At 48.4% G+C, this 25,633-nt stretch overlaps 1 protein-coding gene, 1 long non-coding RNA gene and 1 pseudogene across 5 annotated transcripts; 1 reads left to right on the top strand and 2 right to left on the bottom strand.

The window, feature by feature from the left end:
* Window positions 1–8,073: 8,073 nt before the first annotated feature.
* On the bottom strand, window positions 8,074–10,944 carry LOC136492517 (uncharacterized; annotated as a pseudogene).
* A 172-nt stretch (window positions 10,945–11,116) lies between these two features.
* On the bottom strand, window positions 11,117–12,364 carry LOC136492768 (stem-specific protein TSJT1-like). The gene has a single exon (XM_066488776.1). The coding sequence runs from the start codon at window positions 12,239–12,241 to the stop codon at window positions 11,444–11,446; it is 798 nt and encodes a 265-aa protein (XP_066344873.1). The 5' UTR covers window positions 12,242–12,364; the 3' UTR covers window positions 11,117–11,443.
* Window positions 12,365–18,896: 6,532 nt separating this feature from the next.
* On the top strand, window positions 18,897–23,274 carry LOC136494129 (uncharacterized). 4 transcript variants are annotated; one of them, XR_010768522.1, is made up of 4 exons: window positions 18,897–19,129; window positions 19,211–20,434; window positions 20,512–20,574; window positions 22,056–22,302. It is a non-coding gene; the product is annotated as an uncharacterized lncRNA (long non-coding RNA). The 4 variants fall into 4 exon arrangements; XR_010768525.1 differs by lacking the exons at window positions 20,512–20,574; window positions 22,056–22,302 and having other exon boundaries at window positions 18,898–19,129; window positions 19,211–19,333; window positions 20,027–20,505; XR_010768524.1 differs by lacking the exons at window positions 20,512–20,574; window positions 22,056–22,302 and adding an exon at window positions 23,202–23,274 and having other exon boundaries at window positions 18,900–19,129.
* The last annotated feature ends 2,359 nt before the right edge of the window (window positions 23,275–25,633 follow it).

Below are 25,633 nucleotides of genomic sequence, written 5' to 3' on the forward strand. Positions count from 1 at the left end.
GAGCTCGCTGGGTGGAGTTCCAACCGGGGGATGCGCATGGCGACAAGGGTGTCGACGTAGAGGATGTTGAGGCCGCTACCTCCATCCATCAGTACCTTGGAGAGGCGCTTCTTGCGGATGATGGGGTCGACGATGAGCGGGTAGTGTCCGGTCTCGCGATGTGGGAGGGATGGTCCCTCTGATCGAAGGTGATCGGAGATTCTAACCAGCTAAGAAAGGAGGGGACGACCGTCTCGGTGGCGCATGCCTCCCAATAGCGTACCTTGTGCTGACGCTTGGAGCAGATGGTGTTGGATCCTACGAAGATCATGATGCATTCCTTAGGGTCAGGGAAGTTGTCCCCATCCTTGCCCGCCATGCCTCCTTTCTTGGCTACGGCCTCTTTGTCATCTCCTTCTTTCAGCTCGTCGGCCTATCGTAGGAAATGTTTGAGGAGCTCACAGTCCTTGTAGAGGTGTTTGATAGGATAGGCGTGGTTGGTGCACGGGCTATCCATGAGCTTGTTGAAGTGGTCAGACAGGCCCTACTAGAGCTGCTTGCTCGTGCGATCAGTTGCGGCGACCAACGCGGTGTTGGCCGGTTGGCGCCGATCCTTTTTGGTCTTCATGCCCCTCTGCATGGAGGGGCCCTTGTCTTGGTCCTCACGCTTGACCTTGCCTTTGTCTCGGCCTCCGTTGAAGACCGCTCTGACCGCCTCCACCACACAAAACACAAGCATAATAAAACAGAGCACCCTTGCAACGTTGTCCTCGTCATTCTCCATGGCTATATACACCCAGATAGCCACCACCATGATGCAGGTAAGCACCGATACCTGAAAACGGTATTAGAAAATAATTAAAATATCTAATAAATATCGACAGCTATTGCTAGCTAGTGTTTAAAAAGTTTGACCAAACAGGGGTGGTGGAATTTAAACATACATACCCTGAAGAAGAGCATCCATGCCGAGCAAGTTGTTGTGCTCGTGGTCATAGGTGATGGCTCGTAGTAGTCGTCGTGGTGCCTCGCGGGCCTTGCGCTCTCCATTATGAGGCTGAAGAGCATATGATCGCCCATGGCGCAACCGGCCCGGCTGCCGAGGTGACCAAAGATGGTCAGTGTCCGCTCGACTGATCATGGATCCATGATGCATCGACTAGCTTAACCTGACGCCCAAGGGTCAGCGTCGGCACTACAGAGCCTTCCTTTTTCTATCTTCAAGGCTCTGTTCGGCTGCTCTCATAAGCCAGCTTATGAGCCAACTTATCAGTCATGATACAGTGTTTTTCTCTCCCAACAAATCAGTCATACAAATCAGCACAAACGGCTTATAATCCAGCTGAACAGAGCCCATACATGGGGATAGGGTGTTAGCCCCAGAGGTCTCTGACAAATTAAGTCGACCACTCACCACCGTTGCCGACCACGCACTGTCGTTGCCGACCACACACTATGGCTAGAGGTAGAAGAAGGGAGAGAGAACAGAGCGCACACACACACATCATAAGCACCAGCGTTGGTCAGAGCTCTGCAGAGGAGATGGCAGAACTGAACCCGCTCTCTTTACTGAGTTGCAGTGGCAAACTATATATACAACTCTACCCATCTAATCCTAGTACACAGACATGTCAGGCTGTCATGCTGCTATAGTGACTAGATGTGATAGTAAGACTGACTTTTGCGCCTGCCCCTGCAGCTGCTATAGTGCAACAGTAGGAAGACCTTTTTCGACGGTGCCTATCCCTGCCATACGTTCACACAGAGGGAGCAGCAGATTACTTAACAATTCTTTTCCTAATCCTATTGCTAACCCTTGAACCCCCATGTCGATCATCATCTTCAGCTCCGTGAGACGAAGACGGCCGAACAGCTTGGTGAGGACGTCCATGAGTTGCCAACCAGTTTTGATGAACTCGATGACGATCTGTCCTCCATCGATACAGTCCCTGAGGAAATGGAACTTGACGTCGATGTGCTTACTCTGGTCGTGGAGAACCGGATTCTTCACGAGGGCGAGGGCGGGCTGGTTGTCCACCATCAGTGCTGGTGGGTGAGCTTCCACACCGGTTAGCTCGACCAATAGCCAGCGCAGCCATATAGCTTGGCACGTCGCTGTGGTCGCTGCAACGTACTCTGCCTCGCACGTGGACAATGCCACCGCCTTCTGTTTCAGCGACAGCCATGAGATGGGGGCCGACCCAAGGAAAACGAGCACGCCAGAGGTGCTCCGCTGTCTGTCCATGTCCTCTGCCATGTCTGCATCGCTAAACACAGTGAGTTGCAGCCTACTACCGCCTGTTTTGGAGAAGACGATCCCCTGATCCACCGTCCCCTTAACATAGCGCAATAGCCATTTCACCATAGCCCAGTGATCCTCTCGAGGATCCCCCATGAAGCGGCTGATGTAGCCCACATCGAACTCAATGTCCGGTCTCATGTGGACTAGGTAGCGTAGACCACCGACGATGCTCTGGTAGAGTGTTGCATCTACCTTTGCCGTGGTACTGGCCTTCGTTAGCTTCAGCTGCTCCTTCATCGGAGTCACGCACGACTTGCACTCAGCCATGCCGCTCTGCTCCAATAGCTTCGAGGTGTACGTGCTTCGACCGAGCATGAGCGCCTCCTTCCCCTATCTCACCTCGATATCGAGGTAGTAGGAGAGCATGCCGAGATCGCTCATTCAAAAACGAGCTGCCATCTCGTGCTTGAAGCTATCGATATCCTTTGCACGCGCGCCGGTGACGATCAAGTTGTCCACATACACGTCATCGATGAGATCCTCCTTCCCCCGTCACCACGTGTAGAGCGCGTGCTCGGTTGCACACCTCATGAACCCAAGCTCGCCCAGCATGGCATCAAGCTTGGCGTTCCACGCTCATGGGGCCTGCTGTAGCCCGTAGAGCGCCTTGCACAGTCGAAACACCCTGTGCTCCGCTCCCTTGACCACAAAACTCGGAGGTTGCCTGACGAAGACCGTCTCCGCCAGCTCGCCGTTGATGAAAGCCAATTTTACGTCCAGGTGATGAATGTGCTAGTCCTTTGCTGCTGCCAAAGCCAGAAGCAGTCGGACAGACTCCATGCACGCTACCAGCGTAAAGACTTCCTCGAAGTCGATGCCCTCGCGCTGGACAAAGCCTCGGGCGATGAGGCGCGCCTTGTGCTTGACAATGGCGCTATGCTCGTCCCGTTTGACCTTGTACACCCACTTCAGGCCGATCAAACGACATCCTAGAGGTGGATCGACGAGCTCCTAAGTCTCGTTTTCCTCGATCGCCTTCATCTCCTCCAGCATCGCATGTCGCCAGTTTCCATCACACTCGGGCAGCGCGAACGTGGGTGGCTCCTCTTCACTGACGAGGGGCAGCTCTGGGTCATTGAGCAGCCGACCCGCTAGGCCTGAGAGCCCTATGTCGATGATGTCATCTAGCCTACGAAACTGCACCTTTCTCACCGTCATGGAAGGCATCTACAAACTCAGTGATGTCGCTTGGAGGTGAGGCGAACTCGATCGACGTCGATGGAGTTTCCTGTTCTGTCGGAGTGGTCTACACAGCACCTAGAGTGCTCGGCACCCCGTCTATAGTGCTCGGCACTACTCCTGGAACGCTCGTCACCACTCCTAGAGTGGTTGGCACCACTATAGGCCGCCTTCTCATCGAACACGACATCGCGCGAGACAAACACCTTACTTCCGCATGGGTCGTAGAGCCGGTACGCCTTGGTACCTTTCGTGTAGACTAGGAGCACCATCGGTGTGCTCCTGTCCTCCAGCTTGGTGAGGACCGGCTTCGTCTTCCTGATGTGGCTAATGCAGCTGAATGTCCGGAGGAAGGACACGCTCGGCTTGCGCCCATACCAAGCTTCGAACGACGTCTTGCCCTTCAGGGTCTTGGTGGGCGCACGGTTGAGGATGAACACTGCTATGGTCATCGCCTCATCCTAGAACCTTGTCGGCATGCCCTTGGCCTTCATCATGGATCGAGCCATGCCGACCACCATCTGGTTCCACCGCTCCACCATGCCATTCTATTTTGGCGAGTACGGTGTGGTATGGTGTTGCACCACAACCTGATCCGCACAGTACGCAGCGAACTCCACCGTAGTGAATTCACCACCGCGATCTGTCCTCAGCACGCGTAGCTTCTTGCCGTTCTTTGCCTCCGCACGCGCCTTGAACTTCTTGATCGCCGTCGCCGCTTCGTCCTTGCTTGTCAGGAGCTACAGCCACATATTGCGACTGCAATCATCCATGAGCAGGAGGAAGTACCACCGACCAACATTTGTGGCTGGCGTGATTGGCCCACAGAGATCACCGTGGATGAGCTTGAAAACGTCCTCCACACGAAACTTGGCTGCCTTTGGGAACGACAGCCTTCTCTGCTTCCCGGGCAGACAGCTGTCACACAGCTCACCTCCGTGCTTGATGTGGGGCAGCGTTCGGACCATCTTTTCTAGCCGACCGAGCGCGTCAAAGCTGAGGTGGTCGAACCAGGCATGTCACAGCCATGGCTCCTCGGTGTGCCGTGTTGCCAGGCACACCGGGTGCTCCACCTTTAAGTCGAGCAGGTATAGCTGGTTTTGGGACCTCTTCACCTTCGCAAGAAGGCGCTGCTCCTAGTCCCTAATCCTGAGGACACCATCCTTGATTAGTACCTCGCTATCGCGCTCATCCAGCTGGCCAATATTGATGATGCTTGAACGCAGTTGCGGGATGTAATATACATCCGTTAGCGCACGGTGCTCACCGTTCTGGCACCTGAAGATGATGGTGTCACGCCCTCGGATCACCACCCTTGAGCCGTCATCGAACTTCACCGTGCCGGTCATGTTGTCGTCGAGCTCGGAGAAGGCTGCCTTGGAGCCTATCATGTGATTGCTAGCGTCGGAGTCCAGGTACTACCACTGCACCTGTCCGCTACCCACACATCCGAGATGGACTTGGGCGCGCGGTTTGTTGAGGTTGATAGCCTTCATAGCTTTCCCATGCCCTTTCAGCGCCATCACATCTCCCTTCTCCTTGGTCTCAACGTCGTGCAGTGCACAGAACATCGCCATCAGGAGAGTGGCCTGATCATTATCATCAGCCTGCGCTAGATGAGCGTCAACCTTCTTCTCCTGCTTACGATTTGGGCACTCCTTTGCCCAATGGTCTGTCTTCCTACAGCGCCGGTAGGCGTTGGGGTCAACTTTCTTTTTCTTCGAAGAAGAAGCCTTGGCGCGGTGCTTGCCATCGCCACCGCGGCTGGAGGAGGCTTCCCTGGAGTTTCTCCGAGTAATCCACTCCTCCTCTGTCAGGAGCAGCTTGCCGCTGTCCTTCGTTGTCGTCACCTGCTCCAAGCGCTCGTCCACCGCCCGCAACCGACCAGTCACATCCTTAATAGTGAGGGTGGACAAGACCAGCATCGTCTCTATGGAAAGATCGATTTGGATGTACTTCATCGGTATGGAGTGGAGGTACTTGAAAACCGCCTCTTCTTCGTCGATGGTGATGCCGTGGCCCTCAGCTTGCTGATGAACGTCTGCAGGCAGAGGGAGAAGTCCTCCACCGATTCACCATCCTTGAACTTAATGTTGGCGTACTCCTGCCTTAGAAGCTAGGCCGTCACCTTCTTTGCGTGGTCGGAACCGACGTGCATCGCCGCAATGGCCTCCCACGTCTCCTTAGCAGAGCTCTTTGCCCCCAATGACTTCCTGTACTCTGATGGCACAACAACGATGATAGCCTCCAACGCTTAAATGCCGTCTTCTTCATTGTTGATGCCCTTATCAACAGCATTCCAGAGTCGTCGGGCTCTAAGCTTGATCTTCATGGTCAACGACCACTCGCCATAGTTGTTGCGAGTCAGCGTCGGCCAACTGGTGCCGCTGACCTCCCGTACCGTGCGCACAACGAGCTCCTATCGTGGCTGGGCAGCCACAGCAGCACCGCTGCTGTCGCCCATCTTCAAACCGTCCGTCATCGCCAGTGGTTAGTCCGGTGATGGCACTTATACGGCTCCGATACCACTTGTTAGCCCTAGAAATCTCCATCACGGGTGAGTCGATCACTCACCACCATTGCCGACCACGCACTGTCGTTACCGACCACACACTATAGCTAGAGATAGAAGAAGGGAGGGAGAACATAACACACACAACACAAGCATTAGCGTTGGTCGAAGCTCTACAGAGAAGATGGCAGAACTAAACTCGCTCTCTTTACTAAGTTGCAGTGGCAAACTATATATACAACTCTACCCATCTAATCATAGTACACAGACATGTCAGGTTGTCATGCTGCTACAGTGACTAGATGGGATATGAGGGCTGACTTTGACGTCTGCCCCTGCTGTGGCTACAGTGCGACAGGAGAGCCATTCGACATCTGCCCCTGCTGCTGCTAAAGTGCAACAGCAGGGAGCCCTTTTTAACGCCGCATGTTCCTGCCGTGCGTTTATAAAAGAGAGCAGCAGGTTACTTAACTCAGAGCCGCCCTTTTATGGATCCAATCCGACCAAGGCTAGCTAATGTTTACCGACTCGGAGTCAGATCAAGGAAAACAAAACTAGCTAGGACCAGGACTGCACCCCCGACTCGGACCACATTCCAACATCACCTCTGACCTCAGCAAACTCCAATAAGAAGATGCGTACACTGATGAATCTGGTTTCCCATTCACAGCAAGCCCACCAATCGTCGAGCTCAGAATCCTTCACCGCCGGCCATCTCCGCGAAACAGCAGCACAACATCGCTCAAACCGCCATCTCCGTGAAAGAGCATAGGAAGCCCATTCAAGAGCAGTCGTCGGCCGCAATCGATCGACATACTCGTCCAAGAGGCAAGAGCATGTAAGCAAAGTTAGGCAGAACTGAAAAACTGAAAATGCTCCTGCTTATAACATCGTATGTCATCATCCATCAGACCATGCACCACCCTCACCGTGACAAAGTCACACCCTCAGCAAGGACACCATACAGATCAACGCGTAAGCCCTGTTTTCTTGTTCATTCATCCCTACATCTCGGCGACCCCAGTGAGATCCGCGCAAAGAGAATGGAGCGCGCTTGCGCATCAGCTTAGTAGGTCTTTTGCCCATCATTTTGCCGGCCCTCACCGCCAAATCAGCATCTCCAGTGATGATGTCGTCCGCTCTGACGATACTCTGCAATGGCAGCAATTGAACGTTGGTTAGATGGAAAAGGCAGACTTATGTATTTCAGTGCATGCAGAACATTGAAAGGCATGCATGGAAGGTATGTAGGCCGATCAGAGAAGAAGCTCACCATGACCCACGGGACGCCAAGGACCGTCACAGCTATCCCGATGAGGAGCCGCCCATGTCTCATAAGGGAAGTAAGCTCTGAAGGCATAGAAAGAAAGTAGTACGGCGCATCTGCATGGCGAGTAGCGGGCGTGGGTCAACGTAGCCCGCCGAAAACCAGCGCGGCGCGCGCCAACGAGCAGCCACTCCCGCCCAGCTTCATGGAGGAAAACTAAAGTATCCTGTGGGAGATAGTTGGCAGCCATCTGATGATGTTTAAACGCTGGATATAGGGCCGCACGTTACGCCGTGACGTGCCGAAGGAACGTTACCCAATCTGAGTCCGTCTTGGACATGGTTTCTTGGCTGAAGGGACGGCGAAGCACTTCTTTTTCCGTTACACTATTTCGGAAACCTAAGGACTCGATCGTATGGATATGGAAAATACAGGATTTCCGATCCTAGCGGGAAAAGGAGAGAAACGGATACTCAATTTAAAGTGAGTAAACAGAATTCCATACTCGATCTCATAGATCCCTATAGAATTCTGTGGAAAGCCACCTACCCTAATAGTAAGTATCGGAAAAAGGACTCCTTCTCGAAAGAGATAGGCAGCCATCGCATTATCTACTTGGTTATGATATTTATTTTTATCCAACGGATAATGTAAATCGAGGGCTCGCCCACCTATAAATTCAATAAATTAAAGTGAAAGTTCAGTACGAACTGGTAGAGCGAGACATGGTTTCTTGACTGAAGGGACGGGTGGGGGAGTTGATGTCGGGTTTTGGGGGGGGGGGGGGGGGGGGGGGGGGAGCAAATTGGATGTGCGAGCCTAGCGAGAGAGAAGGGGAGGGGGGCTCTGCTTTTATTCGGTGTCTTGGGGAGAGAAGGAGAGGGGACGGGCAGGATGGAGGAGGCGGTGGCCGGGATTCGGTGGGGGAGGTGGAGCGAGGAATTCCGTCGAACACCCGCGCGGCGCAGCGGGAGGTCTTTGTTCTCTGTTTCCGTTGGATTCTGGAGGGAGAAATTACCGTCGCACCGACCTGGCTGGGCCTTTGCGATGACGATCGGCTAATCGCTAGCAAGGTTTCGGTCTTTCGGGGAGGGGGCGATTGAGAGGGGACTGGGGAGGCGGCGGCGTGCGGGCGCGAGGCGGCTTGAGGCAGGCAGCGCGAGTCGGCTTGCAGCAGGCAAGGATGAGGCGGCGGCGTGCGGGTGCGAGTCGGCTTGCAGCAGTCAAGGATGCGTCGGCCACCTCTGGGCGTGCTCTTGGTGTTTCATGGTTTTGGCCCAGGTCACAAGCTTCATCCACTATATGCAACTCGTGTTTTCTGCAACTCGCCATGAGTATGTATGTATGTGTGTTTTATGCATTTTGCTTTCATGTTGCGTTGGTGAACGTGGTGCAAGCCTAATTCATTAGTTTTGGCAGTTAAGTTGACAGTCACAATGTCAGATACCAATTGGTGTGCAGCAATTAGCAGAGGATCGCGTCGGCAGCTCTGTGGACACTCTCTGAAGATGTTCGGGTCAGAGTTTACGTCCTTTATGGTGCTTGTGACCGTGTGGTGAGAAGGAATGCAGAGGAGAATGCAGGTGACAGTTAAATCGGCTTCTGTAATCGGGTTCTGAATTGCCATAGAGCGCAGGGATGCACATTGGAGTCTGCTGATCATTTGGGTGCAACCTGTCTGTCCATGAGACAGTGACTCAGCCCACTAGTTAGCAATGTGTGTACCGATTACAGTACTTAACTGGTAGGCCATTAGAAGAATGGATAGATTTAAGACAACACAGCTAACCTTCCACAGAGAGCCTGCATAAAATACTTCAGCCGAATGTTTCACCTGACCATCAGCAAGACTCTGCACATCCTCGAACTCAACCCTCTCATCTAGATACAAGGTGCCCGATTTGTCTGAGGTTTGATGGAGGAGGAGGCCACTGTTTTTTGAAGTGCAAAGGCGTGCTGCAATGCTGGAGGAATCTGAATTTAGAACATATATGGGGAATACTGCTAGCAAAGGAAAACTCGAGGGAGTTCGTCGAAGGTGTCGATCTTCGAACAGGATCTGAGTTCCAAAATATTTCTGCTACTATGGAGATGGTGGGGTATGAGAAACAAAGTGAATCCTGGGGAGCAACAACTATCGTGCTCAGTGGTGATCAGAGACGTCCTCGCCATGTTAGAGGATCAGAGAAAAGGCGTGGAGATTAGAACGGTGATCAGCAGAAACAATGCAAGTGCCTGGAAAGCTCCCGAGGGTGATTGGCTGAAGATCACTTTGATGGGGCTTATTGCCCAGCGTCGAAGATTGGGTCCTGGGGCTTCATTGCTCTGGACTGCCAAGGGGAGGGTGTCTTAGCAGGAGCAGGCAATGAGGGGCATGCTCTCGATGCTCTGATGGAGGAGTCTGTTGCTTGCCTGAAAGCGCTGGAGGTGGCGAGACATCACGGGATTTCACACATTGTGCTGGAAACTGATTCAAGCTTGCTGACAAATGCGATCCGGTCTACGTCAAGGAACCTTTGTCCAAGTGGGTTGATCTTTAAAGCGAGATTAGAGAGCTGTTAGTTGAGCATTTTGTTGTTTCAAATATCTTCAATGTATCTCGCCAATGTAATAATGTTGCGCATGAATTAGCTGTCTGTGCTAGAAGTTGGAACCCGGGGCAATGCCATGCCTGGGAGGTGGAATTTCCAAACTTTGTAAATGTTGCAGCAGCTCACGATTCAGCTGAGCTAGTTGTTCATAATATGAGGCCTTAGAGCCGTGTTTAAGTTTCAAAAAAAAGAAACAAGGAACCACATCCCATATACGATAAATGTCAGACATATTTTGGTTGATTAGTCTTATCAATTTTTATCTTGAAATTTCTGATTTCTTTTTTCGTTCATTGGCAGACTATCAACAAGGAATCATCCAACAGGTAATCCAAAAGTAAACTCTCGGGGGGAAAAGTGACTTCAAAGATATTACTTGCAGTCAAGTAAACAACATAACATACTGTTCGATGAGGGGTCCTATACTGCTTTTTGATGATAGAACCGCAGAAACAGATATATCAGTAGTCTTACCCAAAGCGGAATGAATGGAAAATGACTAAGTGGTGTTTTCATGTCTAATGATATGGTTGCATCCTCTGCAGTTTCCCAATCTGACCCAAGTTCATGCTCCTTTGACTCCTGCATCTGGACAGATGAACCACCTGGAGTGGTAACAGATGAAACACTACAATATCTTGTCTGCATGCCTGACTCAAATAGATTTCTGCCTGCTGATGACCAGCGTGGTTTTCTTGGCTAAGATTAACCAATGCAGTCAGACCATCTGCTGAAATGTCTCCATTGCGGGTGCTGATTCGTCCTTGGCAAATTGCTGACCATTTCTTGAACCGAGCCCGTAAGGGACACGGGAGAAGACGTAACCACTATGGACGTAACGCATAGGAGCCCAAGCTGCAGCAGGCACATTACATTTGAGTTCCCTCCCCCAATACCAGCAAGTCCATCAACTGCTCCTCTTACGTTAACACGCACAGGCCCAAGCACACCATTCCCACCACCCTGGGCATCCGCAAGCGCTGCTCCGGTCATGCTCCTGCCTGTAGTGTGTATGTGAGCTCACATATGCTAAGCACAAGAATTACTTGTGTATCAGCGAGATTCTCCTTGCTGTCACAAGAGAACCAGATCGGCTCTCCGGGCTGCCATGCATGTCGTGGCATGCGCCATCTAGCCGAGGCGAAGAAAATGTGACGTGTTCCGAGGTGGCAATGTTAGATATGAATCGAACAGGCCTTAGTCAGCCAGCTAACAGAACTTGTATTTCATTTTTGTCGGGACAGACAATAGCGATGCTCCACAGTCCAGGAGCTTAATTAGCAAAGTTCTGAAGCAAACTCTTTCTTATTCATCATGTTGAACAGCCAAGTCCACAAGCCACAAGCACTGGAGAAACTAATGTACAAATGCCAGGATAAGGAAAAGGCAGGAAAAAGGGAAAAAGAAAACAAAGTTCTAGTAACAAGGCAGACTCTTCCATCCTGTTTCAGAAAATGGATGGATGCAAGTCTTGACTTGTGCCTGGAACTAGGTAGAAAGACCACGGACAGGGGCAACGGCGAACGGGAGAGAGGGCTGGGCAGAGGAGGTTGCAGTGCAGACATGGGACATGGTTTGGTTGGTGAGCAGAGCAGAGCCGTGGACATGTCGTCCTAGATGGCGTCGTCCCAGGTGGCGGCCCAGTTGGTGGCGCTGCCGACGCGCGGCATGGAGTTGATCTTGGTGAAGGTATCGACCTTGAAGGTGGCGCCGCACATGGCGCCCTCGCTGTCGACGCGTGGCATGGCCTTGAGCCTGTTCATGGGGTGCTCGAAGCTCTTGAGCCCGCCCTCGCTGTGGAACATGCAGCCCGCGGGGAAGGGCGCGTACGACTTGCCGCACCCGCGCTTCACCACGTCGCGGTCGTCGCTGATCACCGCGGACCCGTCAGCCGCCACGCCCCAGTACAGCGGCACGGAGTCGCCGCCGTCGTTCCCGCCCAGCGCGGCGAACACGGCGCCGGAGCGGTTGTCGAAGACGACGAAGGCGAAGGCGCCCGCGAGGTCCTTGACGACCTGGTCGGCCGGGTACGGCCCGCGGTCGCGGAGCGTGCGGTAGGCCTCGATGACCAGCAGCGCCTCGTTGGTGGACCGCCCGCACAGGCCGTACTGCCGGATCAGGCCGCTCAGGTTGTCGAGCCGCCCCAGGAAGACGCAGTAGATGTCGTCCAGGCCGCAGAACATCCGCTGGTAGCCGCCGGAGGAGGCGGAGGCGGAGGTGGGGCCGACGCAGGCGAGCGCGGCGCCGCCGCCGAAGGAGGTGGAGAAGGCGTCGGTAGGGTGCGCGGCGTGGAAGTCGCGCAGGATCTCGTCGGGGTTCCGGGGCTTGTTGTTGGACGACGCGCCGCCGCTCCGGGGGCTGTTGAGCTCCTGCGGCGCGTGCGCCACCTGCTTCTGGAAGATGGCCAGCATCCTCGTTCTGCGCTAGTGGTGCACTGCAGGGTCTGGATGGAACGGAACGGAGAACGGAGTGCTGCTTGTGACGTGGAGTGCCGGATCTGGATCTGAATTGGATGGGAATGGAATGCAATGCAATGCAATGGAGGCGGGGATGGAGATGTGGCGCGCCTTTTATAGCAGGCGGGGATGGAGTAAGGCTCTATTCCACCTAAAATCCAAATTTTTTTAAGATTTCTCGTCACACTAAATCTTGTGGCACATGTATGGAGCATTAAATGTAGTTAAAAAGAATAACTAATTGCATAGTTTACCCGTAATTGGCGAGACAAATCTTTTAAGCCTAAATATTACATAATTGGATAATTTTTGCCAAATACAAACGAAAATGCTATAGTAGCCAAAAGCAAAAAAAAAAAAATGGAATCTAAACAGGGCCTAATATCCATTCCGTGGACCCAAGGAGAGCGTGGAATAGAGTAACGTGGGAGTGAGTGCTGCTGCTGACGTGTAAGGGAGATGGGAAAAAGGCCCGAGAGGATAAGATCATCACGTAGTAATGATGATGTTACAGCAGCACTGGTGCTGGTAGTCGCTTCCATTTGGGAAACGTTATCCGGTGGGCCACGTGCAACAGCGGATTGCCATCTTTTGATACCGCCTGTTTTTTTTTCCCTTTGCTCCTGCCGTGCAAGGGCTACTAGGCCCTCGTTTAGTTCGGCGCGAATTCGGCGCCGGCAAAGTTACTGTAGCCACAGTAGGTACTGTAGCATTTCGTTTGTATTTGGTAATAATTTTTCAAATGTTGACTAATTAGGCTCAAAACGTTCGTCTCGCAAAGTACAACCAAACTGTGCAATTAGTTTTTGATTTCGTTAACATTTAGTACTCCATACATGTACCGCAAGTTTGATGTGACGGGGAATCTTCTTTTTACATAGTGCCAAAATTTGGAATTTGGGGTAACTAAACACCCCCGAGCGTTTTTTTACTCCAAGTACCATGGATGGATGTGATTATTTTTTGGGGTAACTAGCAGTCCATCGCATCGAGTCGCTATTTCATCCGCGAGAGATATGGACATGGGCGGATAAGATAACTGACGGCGATGCGTGGCGGCTAGCCGGCTACCCACCCACCGGTGCTGGCTGAGCGAAACCAGCTGCCGCGGAGGCGTCCCTGTGGGCAGCAGCCGTCAGTTTGGTACGGCTCACCACCATTCGCAAGGACCCAACCCAGCAATTTGTCAAAAAAAAAAAACCAACACGACGCGTATAGTATAGGTGCCGCGCAGCACGCCCCCGTCGCCCTCGCGGTCGCCGGCTCGCGGCAGCAGCCTGCTGCAGGCAGGGCGCGCGTCACGTCACGACACGACGCTTGGTCCATTTCCAGCGTGTCTGACACGGCCGGGCCCGCTGCTCCCCATGCTGCCTCGCGTCGCGTGCGTGCCTGGCGGTGGGCCGTGGGGTGGGTGGGAAAGGTGGCGCGGCTGGATACGCTACGCCTGGGGTGGTCCCGCGGATCGGATAGGGATAAGGCTGGCACGGCATGGCCGCCGGGGACACGTCACCGTGCGTCGGACAGGCCTTCCGCTCCGTTTTCCATTGGCGTCCCCGCGCGGTTGGGCCAGACCTGGACCGGACTTCCCGGCACGGGACGAGGACGACCCACCGGCGTGAGCGGCTCAGGTGTCCACCTCGGCCCCGGCTCACCTTTTCTATCTATATATCCCCAAAATCTTCCTAGCTCGTGTGTTGGTGTTGAGCACTCCTCGGTACGTAAGTGACAGACGGGATCGACGGTACTCCCTCCCTGCCACGAAACACGTAAATCTTATTTTTTAAGTTTAATAAAAGTGTGAAATTACGTATGCGCCTATTCTACATCCTTCTTCGTTCGAAGTACAACATATGACGGGTTGGTTTTCTAAAAGTGCAATGTTTTTTATTGATGGGTCCATCTGAAAAGATAACCTGAACTATAGAATTACAAAAATTTTGGGATACGATTACATGTTCTGTGGGGACGGAGGGAGTAATTGTTAACTCCTCAGCTTGTGGCCTTTGTTTATCTATAGCATTGCAATTAGCAAGCACGTTAGAGCATCCTCGAGAGACTCTCTAAAATAGATTTTTAAAAACTATAATTTAGAGGATATCTAAAATAGATAGCCTTCCAAATAATTGAAGCACCGCAAGTCTCTTCAAAAGCGCAACGGTCGTCTATATTTGATTGGATCATGTTAAAGGATAAGATTTTTTCCGTTAAAATCGGACGCAGTCATGCAGAGCGGCGCCTCCTCGCCAATTCTACCGACCTACAAAACCGGAATAGAGGACTCGGCATTTTGGAAATCAACGTAGCGATACTGTTGGAGGCGTTTTTTTTTTTTGGCCCCAAAACTCAAAATCGGACTGCATATAGAATTGGCAAAATTTGCTAGGAGACATCGTTAAAGTGTAGCTTTTGCCACAAACCACTAAAAAAGTTTGGCTTTGCTAAAAAAACACTATAAATCCTTGCTAATATGCTATAAGACACTCAAGCCATTATTTTATCTGATTTTAATAGGCTGGCGAATATGCCCTTGCCCTTTTGCCTTAACCTTTCTCTTCTCCGTAGCTTCATTCGCTCGCAGCCTCGCACGGAAAAAAGGACGAGAGGCCGCGGCGGCGCGGCGCACCCTCTCCACCGCCGGCTGTGCCTGCAGTTTTCGGCAGCGGCGTCGTCCCACGCGGCGAGTTCGTGGCTGGGCGGCGCAAACGATGCGGCTGCGCGGCGAGCAGTCGAGCACGTACGCACGGCCGGACGGTGGGGACGCGGGCTTCGCAGCGAGCACGTGGCCGGGCGTGGCAGCGGCACGGCAAGCACAGGCGCATGCCCATGCGGCAAGGACGGGAGCGGGCCTCGAGGCAAACACATGGCCGGGCGCTGCGGCGACACGACGGGCATGGGCGCACGCCTGGGCGGCGAGGACAGACTCAACCTTCGCGGTGAGCATGCTGTCGGGCATCGCGAACGGTTTAGTGGTGTGGAGAGACCATGGCTGAGAGGCAGGATCGGCGTGGCAGCGCGGAGCGGAGAGCATGGACGCACATCCGGGAGGCGAGGACGGACGCGGGCTTCCCGGCGAGTACGTGGCCAGACGTGTCGCGGCGGCACAACGAGCGCATGTGCACGACCAGGCGGCAAGGATGGGAGCGGGCTTCGCAGCAAGCACGTGGCCGGGCGCCGCTACGGCACGACGAGCACGGGCGCACGCCTGGGCGGAGCAAGTGTCGCAACTCACATGTGGACCCGTCACCCTGCTGCTGGTTGCAGCGCTCGCCGAGTATGGCCAGTGGGCGGCGCGGCGAGGTTTTGGCTCCAGGGCACCGGCGAGGCTTGGCTTGGGTCCTACAAAACTAGTGAAGGGCAGGGGTATTTTGTCCAAATTTATATGTTTTGTGACCTATGTAAGATAAAAATGCTATTATATAAACTATAGTATCTATCAGCAAATATACATGAAATTGTAATGGTTCTTGGCAAAGACATTTTTTTCTGGTGGTTCGTGGCAAAAGCCACACTTTAACGATGTCACCTGGCAAATTTTGCCTATAGAATTTTACCGTGTCTCTTGGCCTTAGAAGGTCGACTACTTGAACTGCCACGGCATGTTGTCGGTTGGCGTCCGCTGATCTTGACAGGATTAGTGTGCAAATCACGTTTCCTAGCCTCTCGTTGTTAATTAATGCTAGTATACGAAATGGCACGACACCGTGACTGTTCCTATGCTTTATCGAGGACGACTGATGACTGCTATAGCTAGGAAGGCGACGTCGTCACTGCTTAGATGGGGCGTTCGGTTTTAGTCGAGTGTTCGGTTCGGTTTATTGGGTTCTTGAAAATTTCGGTTTCCAGAGACTACAGGCCGATCGGTTACTCAGGAAGTCACAAACCGAGGAGTTCTGTTTCGGTTTTTAGTTTGGTTCTTCGGTTTTTAACCGAACAAACCGATGGAAGCACAGGCGTTCGAAGTCCACGGCCGCGACGCTCCATTGCCGCGCTCGTGCCGCTCCGCCGTCATCCTGCCGCCCCCGTCCCACATCCGAGGTCCGCGGTCGCGTGCCCGCGCCCGCGACGCTGGCCTGCTGCCTCCTCCGACCTCCATCCCCATCCGGCCTCCGGCGTCGCGCCGTCGCCGGTCGCCACTGCGTCGGTGCCGCTGCTGCCGGGTGTTCCCTCCGTGGCTCCAATCGGGATAGGCTTAGGAGGGAGACAGACAACGAGTGGTGCTGGCGCGTGCTTAACTCGCTGTTCTGGTAGACCAGCCGGCTGATCCTCCTCAACGAACACTGTTTATCAACTAGTTGCGACGGTGTTTCTTTTTCCCAAAACCAGCTAGTTTGGGCTAAATTTTAGATCAGCGAACGGCATACAGAGTCCGCTGCGACGCTGACGTGCTTAAAAACAATCACTTGCCGTCCGCCACGGCATACAGAGTCCTGCTTTTGTCTTTGCTCTAGATAAGGACGCGGTCGCGGTTGGATTTCTTTCGATCTAAGATAGATCGAGAAAATAAAGTGGGAACAAGACAACAGTGGTCGCTTTCGCGTGAGTTTTTCTTCTTAAATTAATTACACTGCACTGCACTGCACTCAGGAGGATCGATCCGTCCTACGTTCTAGCATTGTAACAGTACATGGGTGTACATACGTGCGCCCAATAATTTTTCATCCAAAAGTTATGCTCAAATAAATACACGCATATTATATATGAAACTCCATAACTGCACTGCACTGCACTCAGGAGGATCGTCCAATTGGCGATTCCTTCCTCACAGATAGGATGCGCTCATCTCAGGCCCCCAACACCTGTGCTTGGTTTGCTATCCTACTCTTGCTTTTTTTCCCATTATATGCTTCAATTTACGGTTGTTCTGGCCTGCCATGATGCAAATAGGAGTGTGCTTCTTTTTAGGTGTAGTCTCCATGTTTTGTTTTTCTAAAATGAAAAGATCATGGATTACTCAGATGGTAATATGTACTTCTGTTGTAAAATTGCTTGCTTATGTTTACTATAAGATGAGGTCACAAAAGCCAAAAAAAAAAGGTGTTGCTCCCTAAGGGCAAAATTAGCTCACACTTGCTTCCAAGTTCTAGTTTCCTCATGAAACATAGATTGCTACGACACCCAGGTGCCACGAGGGGAGCAAGAATGGCGGACAACGGTCTCGTCCAGGTGCTCTAGTTTCCTCTGTTTATTTTCTAATTTTGCTCTGCCTCTTTGATTCCCTCAAGTTGACTTGGTTTCCTATCGTAGGGTTTGGACTTTGATGGCTGATATTCAGCTGTTCGTCTACTCAGTATACATCCCCACGCCAATTGGCGATTCCTTCCTCACAGATAGGATGCGCTCATCTCAGGCCCCCAACACCCGTGCTTGGTTTGCTATCCTACTCTTGCTTTTTTTCCCATTATATGCTTCAATTTACGGTTGTTCTGGCCTACCATGATGCAAATAGGAGTGTGCTTCTTTTTATGTGTAGTCTCCATGTTTTGTTTTTCTAAAATGAAAAGATCATGGATTACTCAGATGGTAATATGTACTTCTGTTGTAGAATTGCTTGCTTATGTTTACTATAAGATGAGGTCACAAAAGCCAAAAAAAAAAGGTGTTGCTCCCTAAGGGCAAAATTAGCTCACACTTGCTTCCAAGTTCTAGTTTCCTCATGAAACATAGATTGCTACGACACCCAGGTGCCACGAGGGGAGCAAGAATGGCGGACAGCGGTCTCGCCCAGGTGCTCTAGTTTCCTCTGTTTATTTTCTAATTTTGCTCTGCCTCTTTGATTCCCTCAAGTTGACTTGGTTTCCTATCGTAGGGTTTGGACTTTGATGGCTGATATTCAGCTGTTCGTCTACTCAGTATACATCCCCACGCCAATTGGCGATTCCTTCCTCACAGATAGGATGCGCTCATCTCAGGCCCCCAACACCCGTGCTTGGTTTGCTATCCTACTCTTGCTTTTTTCCCATTATATGCTTCAATTTACGGTTGTTCTGGCCTGCCATGATGCAAATAGGAGTGTGCTTCTTTTTATGTGTAGTCTCCATGTTTTGTTTTTCTAAAATGAAAAGATCATGGATTACTCAGATGGTAATATGTACTTCTGTTGTAGAATTGCTTGCTTATGTTTACTATAAGATGAGGTCACAAAAGCCAAAAAAAAGGTGTTGCTCCCTAAGGGCAAAATTAGCTCACACTTGCTTCCAAGTTCTAGTTTTCTCATGAAACATAGATTGCTACGACGCCCAGGTGCCACGAGGGGAGCAAGAATGGCGGACAACGGTCTCGCCCAGGTGCTCCAGTTTCCTCTGTTTATTTTCTAATTTTGCTCTGCCTCTTTGATTCCCTCAAATTGACTTGGTTTCCTATCGTAGGGTTTGGACTTTGATGGCTGATATTCAGCTGTTCGTCTACTCAGTATACATCCCCACGCCAATTGGCGATTCCTTCCTCACAGATAGGATGCGCTCATCTCAGGCCCCCAACACCCGTGCTTGGTTTGCTATCCTACTCTTGCTTTTTTCCCATTATATGCTTCAATTTACGGTTGTTCTACCCTGCCATGATGCAAATAGGAGTGTGCTTCTTTTTATGTGTAGTCTCCATGTTTTGTTTTTCTAAAATGAAAAGATCATGGATTACTCATATGGTAATATGTACTTCTGTTGTAGAATTGCTTGCTTATGTTTACTATAAGATGAGGTCACAAAAGCCAAAAAAAAGGTGTTGCTCCCTAAGGGTAAAATTAGCTCACACTTGCTTCCAAGTTCTAGTTTTCTCATGAAACATAGATTGCTACGACGCCCAGGTGCCACGAGGGGAGCAAGAATGGCGGACAGCGGTCTCGCCCAGGTGCTCCAGTTTCCTCTGTTTATTTTCTAATTTTGCTCTGCCTCTTTGATTCCCTCAAATTGACTTGGTTTCCTATCGTAGGGTTTGGACTTTGATGGCTGATATTCAGCTGTTCGTCTACTCAGTATACATCCCCACACCAATTGGCGATTCCTTCCTCACAGATAGGATGCGCTCATCTCAGGCCCCCAACACCCGTGTTTGGTTTGCTATCCTACTCTTGCTTTTTTTTCCCATTATATGCTTCAATTTACGGTTGTTCACTGCAACTGGCCTGCCATGATGGGAATAGGAGTGTGCTTCTTTTTATGTGTAGTCTCCATGTTTTGTTTTTCTAAAATGAAAAGATCATGGATTACTCATATGGTAATATATACTTCTGTTGTAGAATTGCTTGCTTATGTTTACTATAAGATGAGGTCACAAAAGCCAAAAAAAAAAGGGTGTTGCTCCCTAAGGGCAAAATTAGCTCACACTTGCTTCCAAGTTCCAGTTTCCTCATGAAACATAGATTGCTACAGTGTTTACATTTGATTGTGTATATTGTAGGCTTAAAAATTCCCTCTGCGCCCCATCCTATATTTTTTTTGGGTTCAGGTCAAAACGTTTGATACAACAAGACCATTAAAACATGGACATAGATATTTAGTTTCTCATTGAGCTAGATCTTAGAGAAGCTAATGTTAACAAGTGCCTACAAAGTTACCTCTTGAGTCCGATCAATTGCAATTTATGATCGTTAATCTGCATAGGCGTGTTGGCAATGTCAAAGTTAAGGTTCAATTGTACCTGCACAAAATATAGCTCTGCTAAATTTCTTTGTTCTCCATCTTTCATAAAATTTCAGAGCTTAGTATTTTTTATTGGCTAACAAACATGACCTTTGTGAATTTCTAGGTACAGCTTCACTTCCTCATTTGGTTTTTAAAGGGTAAATTTAGTTTGCTGTGGTTATTTTCCTATTGCCTGAACTATTCATGTCTGGTGTGTGCCGATCTTTGTTATATGCACTGCCTCTATTTTTAGATTTTTAACGTTAGTTAGTTCAGTGTTGGGCTATCCAATGTGAAATATTAAAGGGTACGTACTACACCTAATATTCTTGATGACCAATTGTTCAAAATGCAGTCCACATTATTTTCATATAAGTCACATGTGTTCCCAGATCTTAGAGTCTCTGATCGTGATGTGTGCAGGTCATACGCAATGTGCCATATCACTGGTGCAGGGACCTTTCTTGCTCAGATGAATTTACTGGCTGATGATCTGATGCTTCGAAGGCATTATTTCTGATACACATGAGGGGTATGCAGTATGCACTATCACCGCCTTTCCTTCTAATGGCACACAAAGTTCAATTGTTTCGCTCCATGTGAATTTAGGAAAAGGCAATGCATATGTCATTTAGGAAAAGGCAATTACAAGGTTTGATGGTTCCCTCACAGGTAAGTGCTACGATTTATTTTGTTTTATTAGTTCAGTTTATGGTGGTTTACTAAAATTGGGGTTACATGATTCGAATTCAAGTTTCAAACAGCTTCATTCATGTGTACGTATTTTGTAGACAGACTATCATCGATGTATGTTTATCGCACTGCCATTCAATTAATTTTTCTCTTGCTCTAAATAAGTTAGTGCTAATACAAAATTGTCACTGCTCATGTAAGTATGTTCTCTTCGATGTGTCGCTGTTGGTACCAATACGTACCCATGCTTTGTATTGCTTGGTGATGATGGCATAATAAAATTTTATCTCTGTAGAGGAAAACCCACTTAAATATGTTCTTATCTGTCAAGTGCATCCTGCTCTTCCCTGATTCATGTACGTTGATAGTTATAGGAATTCAAGTAGTAAAGGGGAAGACTCCCGCATGTGTATCCTGCTCACTCCATTCTTCTATTCTTTACCTATTCAGCTTCGTATCCAATTTAGTTGTTGGCTTCAGTGAAATTAGTATTCTTGACCCTAGAAAGATCAACTGATTAATATCATAAACTATAATTTGGAGAAGTCTGACCACTTTGTATTACCATAGGGATAGTGGTTTCTAATCAGATGCGATTCATATATGCAAATAATTGTCTGAAACCTTTGTAATTGTAGGACTCCGAATATATATTCTGCCCACAAATTGTGTGTCTTCTATATTAATCGCAGCTATTATCGTCCCTTTTTGTAAAATTAGTCCCCTTACATTTTCCTCGCTGTTTCCTTATTACTTTGTTCGGTACATCTTTGATTTTTCAGGCTATCACATTAGTTTGGGAGCTGCTGCTGCTGCTAATTTGTTCTTTAATATATAGATGAAAAATATGTTCTGTTGTATCAATACAGAAGCCTAATAAGACATTATGGAATGTTAAGGATTGCTGATGTTCTAATGAATGTAGTATTGCTTATTTGCACCTGCTTTCGGCTTGAGCTGTTCTATTTACTTATCACGCTACAATGCTACATAATGTTCATGCCTCCTTTTTTGTCTATACAATTTGAAGCTACAAGCTATTAATTTTGCCTTCATTCGCTTAATAGATTCCATGTTAATGTTGACAAGGAAACTTTGTTCAAGAAAATCTTAAAAGAAAACGATGCAGCCTTACTGAAAATTTCCTGCAGCAAAATTCTGCAGTTAATTTATTTAGCCTCTAGCGATATTATATTACTTAGACCTTAATTGCTTTTGTTGCGAATGATCCTTTTCCATTATAGAATGTTCTGGGTCAGCTTATCTGCATACATGCACAGTTGCTTACAAAATACTGAAAATAGAATTAACATGATCCATGCACCTTTACAGGTCCAAATGCCAAAGTATATATGCCAAGGCATGCATACAGTGTGTTAAAAAGTTTTTTTTACTTTTGCAATATATGGTACTAAATGATAACCTGGTCTGAAATTAATTTTTTTTTGTACTCTGTACAGCCCAAATCTTTGAGAACAGCCTTAAATATGAACACAATGTCAGATTCCTGAATGTTGCCTCTAGTTCAGAGTCAAGCTTCAGTTTCTTTTCAATGCAATGATCACCAGCTCAGGGCTACCTAAGCCTCTGGTATGCCACTGAACCCATGCCCCCTGTTGCTACCGTGTTATTCCCAAATTTGTCATCTGTAGAGCTAACATAACAGGCATACACTAAGCATATTGCACAACGAAGAAGATGATTATACTTTACTATATATGTCTCATTTTCACCGGACTGTTCAAGTAGCTCAGCCATAAAGAGAATTGCCCTCCACTATCACCTTCTACTTTGCATGACAACTTTACATTTAAAACTTAAAAAAGTTGTGCTATAATTACCCACTTTGCTTTATACTCAGACATTGTCATCTGTTTTTATTTTTTGTGACTTTACGTACGTGTTCTTCATGCAACCTATCTCTAAACAAACCAGACCATCCTACTTTCCAATATATTGATTCTCACTTTTCTTGCTATAATTGTTTCTTTAGGGATCCATACTGATCACTACTACTTGCACCGTATGTGCTCATTTTATAGCCTCTATCATCTCTCATAGCTTCCTATAGACATTACATACTCTTGAATTAAATTGATTGTGGCTATCAAATATTCTCATAGCCCCCTTCTATTGGCATTACATATTCTTGAATTAAACTGATAGTGGCTACATTCAAAATGTCATCCTTTTTAATCATAGATTCACATTTGCATGCCAATCCTTGCAGGGATTACATGGCCATGGTGAATCTCACCTGGAAAAAGCCCATTTATATAGTTTCTCCCAAACATAACTAGGCATGACAAAACTCTACTTAATTTTTTTCTTGAATATTTCTGTTCATTTGCCATCAAACAAATTACCATGGCCACTCCTGATCAGCTTTAGCTAGGTCGGCTTTAATGATGCTACTGTCCACTCCTGATTAGCTTTACCATTGACTTGGACCACCCGTTTCTCGCATCCAGCTGATGCAGAACACTTACTGTATATGTACATTAATGGAGTATTCATACAGATATAACATACAGATAGCACCTAGCGATTCTATGGAGTATTTAGAACACTAACTGTATATGTACATTAATGGAGTATTCATACAGATATAGCTTTCAGGAGTCCTATCAAGGCCAATGATGCTGACGTCCACTTCCAATCAGCTTTACCAAAGACTTAGACCATCTGCTTCTTACCATCCAGTTGGTTTAGACTACTTACTGTATATTCATTGATAGAGCATTCTGTCCCTCAGTGTGCTACCTGGCTAAACTTGCCACTAATTGTATATGTTATGTCATGCATCTGAATTTCTCAGTTAGTATGCCTGCTGCTCCTTATACGCGAAATGGATTAACATAACTATGTTTTGTTCCTTGCACCATGTGCCTGGCAATTTCTGTTTGTTAGGAGTACCTCCATCTTAATGTTTTAGAAGACAATAAAAAAACTATGGCATGCCCACACGTCAATGTAGCCCTACACAAGATGCTCAAGCAAATAGAAGCATACAGGCGCAGCGAAGCGCGCCTACCTACCTAGTACTTTTGGTTGAGCTTAGAGCAACGACTTTGCCCTTAATTGCTCATTTTATGTTATTTTTGTATAAGGCCTTCGAGAACACTAGGAAGGCAGTCCATCAGGGCGTATGTTCGTCCCAATGCCCCTTCCTAGACCTATATACCAGCCCAATAAACCCATCCTCAATGCTCACTCGTTTTTTTATTAGGTATCCGTGTCCGTCTCTTTCGTTACGCCGGTTAGATAGAAAGGAGAAGAAGACGATAGACATGCTCCACTTTGCTCCGCACGTCGACGGTGACCCCGCCTACTCCTCCTTTGTCGCCCGTCCCATTGCTCCTGCTCTGTGACCTGCTCCGCCGTTGACGGTCACCCCGCGCTGCTCCTTCCCCTGATACACTTCGGCGCTCCACTGCTCCCCGATGCATCTTCTGCTCTACGGCCCGCGTCACCTGCAAGCGTGGCGACCGCTCCCTCGGCCGCCGGCTAGCCACTAAGGCTGCTGCACAAGGAGAAGCGTCGTGCCCTGGTACGGAAGCCCTCTGGCCTCGTCTCCTACTACGGCTACGATGCCCCGATGCAGACAGCAGTAGAGGCCGTACCGAGATACGATGCATGTTGCAAGTGTATATTTCAAATATTTCAGATATTTTAGAGGTATATTGCAATTGTTTCATAAGGATGTTGCAAAAGTAGATCGGGATGTTGCATATATTGCAATGGGTATATATGTGTGTGTGTGTGCACGCGCGCGCGCGCAAGCGCAAGTGTTTTCATATGTACGTTGCAAGCGTTTTATCTTGATGTTTGCATTTGTTTGCAATGGCTACACACGTGTTTTCAAGTTTTTCTGGGTGTTTTGCAAGTGTTTCAGACGTATGTTGCAAGTGTTTCACCTGTTTCAGACATATGTTGCAAATGTTTTAATCTGGATGTTGCGAAAGTAGATCTGGTGTTGCACATGTTGTAATATGCGTGAGAAGCAGAAGGGGCGCGAGCGGTCCCTACGCGTGGTCTGGCGGTGTGGGTCCCGCGTGGGCGCGTGAAATGCAGGTCGGACCAGAGCGTGCTAGTCCAAGTGCGGGCGTCGATCTAGACGTCTGGGTGCTAACATTGCCGTTTATTTATATATTTTTTAATTTTGTTTTCTACGTAAATATTTTGTCCAAATACGAAAAAATACAAAACTACACTACTACCGCCCGGTTCAATTGGTGGATTTTTTTTTCTCTCGGCTCATCATAGAAAAACAATACTTTTATTAAGTATGAACTTAAATGAAGATAAAATTATATAAAAGTTGTAGAGAAAGAAGCGATCTATAACTTTTGTATCTACAAAATTGATATAATATTCAGATCTACATTTCTAGATCTAAACATTAAAACGATTATTCAAATGGAAATGATGTGAACTATAATGTTGTAGATTTTCATCCTTTAATACAACTACTAGGTAGCGTGCCCGTGCGTTGATACAGGACAACTAAATCTTTTGTACTAAAACACACGGCTCACACGATAAGATAACAATACTGTTAAATTAAATACCGACGTTAAAGTGACATTTAATTCAAAAAACAAAGTTCATGAAATTAACACAGTCACGGAGAGCGCGGCATCGCAGACTCACAAACTCTACTATATAGACTTTTTCGTGATATGGCTAAAATAATATTTTATATCGGCAGAAAGAATTCTCTGATATTCATTTCTTTCATACGTCAATAAATCCATGAATAAGTTCTGCTGCATCTCCATATAATCCTGTACACACAGGTTCGAGTATATATGTAAATATTAGTGCCTGTTACATGGATAATACTGTGTGTCTTAAAAAATCTCTTATAAAATTTTAAAACAAAGTATGTTATACTCACCGTATAAATATGTGTGGCTTTAGGACTATTCCACATAGACATATATTGTAGAATAAGGTATCCACTTGAATGTCTGTTCTAAGATGTTGAATTAGGTGTTATACTTCTTAATTTCAACATATTTTTCAAGTCAAGGTA

This window comes from Miscanthus floridulus, chromosome 11, assembly GCF_019320115.1.
Source record: "Miscanthus floridulus cultivar M001 chromosome 11, ASM1932011v1, whole genome shotgun sequence".
Classification (NCBI taxonomy): Eukaryota; Viridiplantae; Streptophyta; class Magnoliopsida; order Poales; family Poaceae; genus Miscanthus; species Miscanthus floridulus.

Bases quoted from the DNA above. Each gene is read 5' to 3' on its own strand.
- LOC136492768 (XM_066488776.1), bottom strand. From the start codon at position 12,241: ATGCTGGCCATCTTCCAGAAGCAGGTGGCGCACGCGCCGCAGGAGCTC.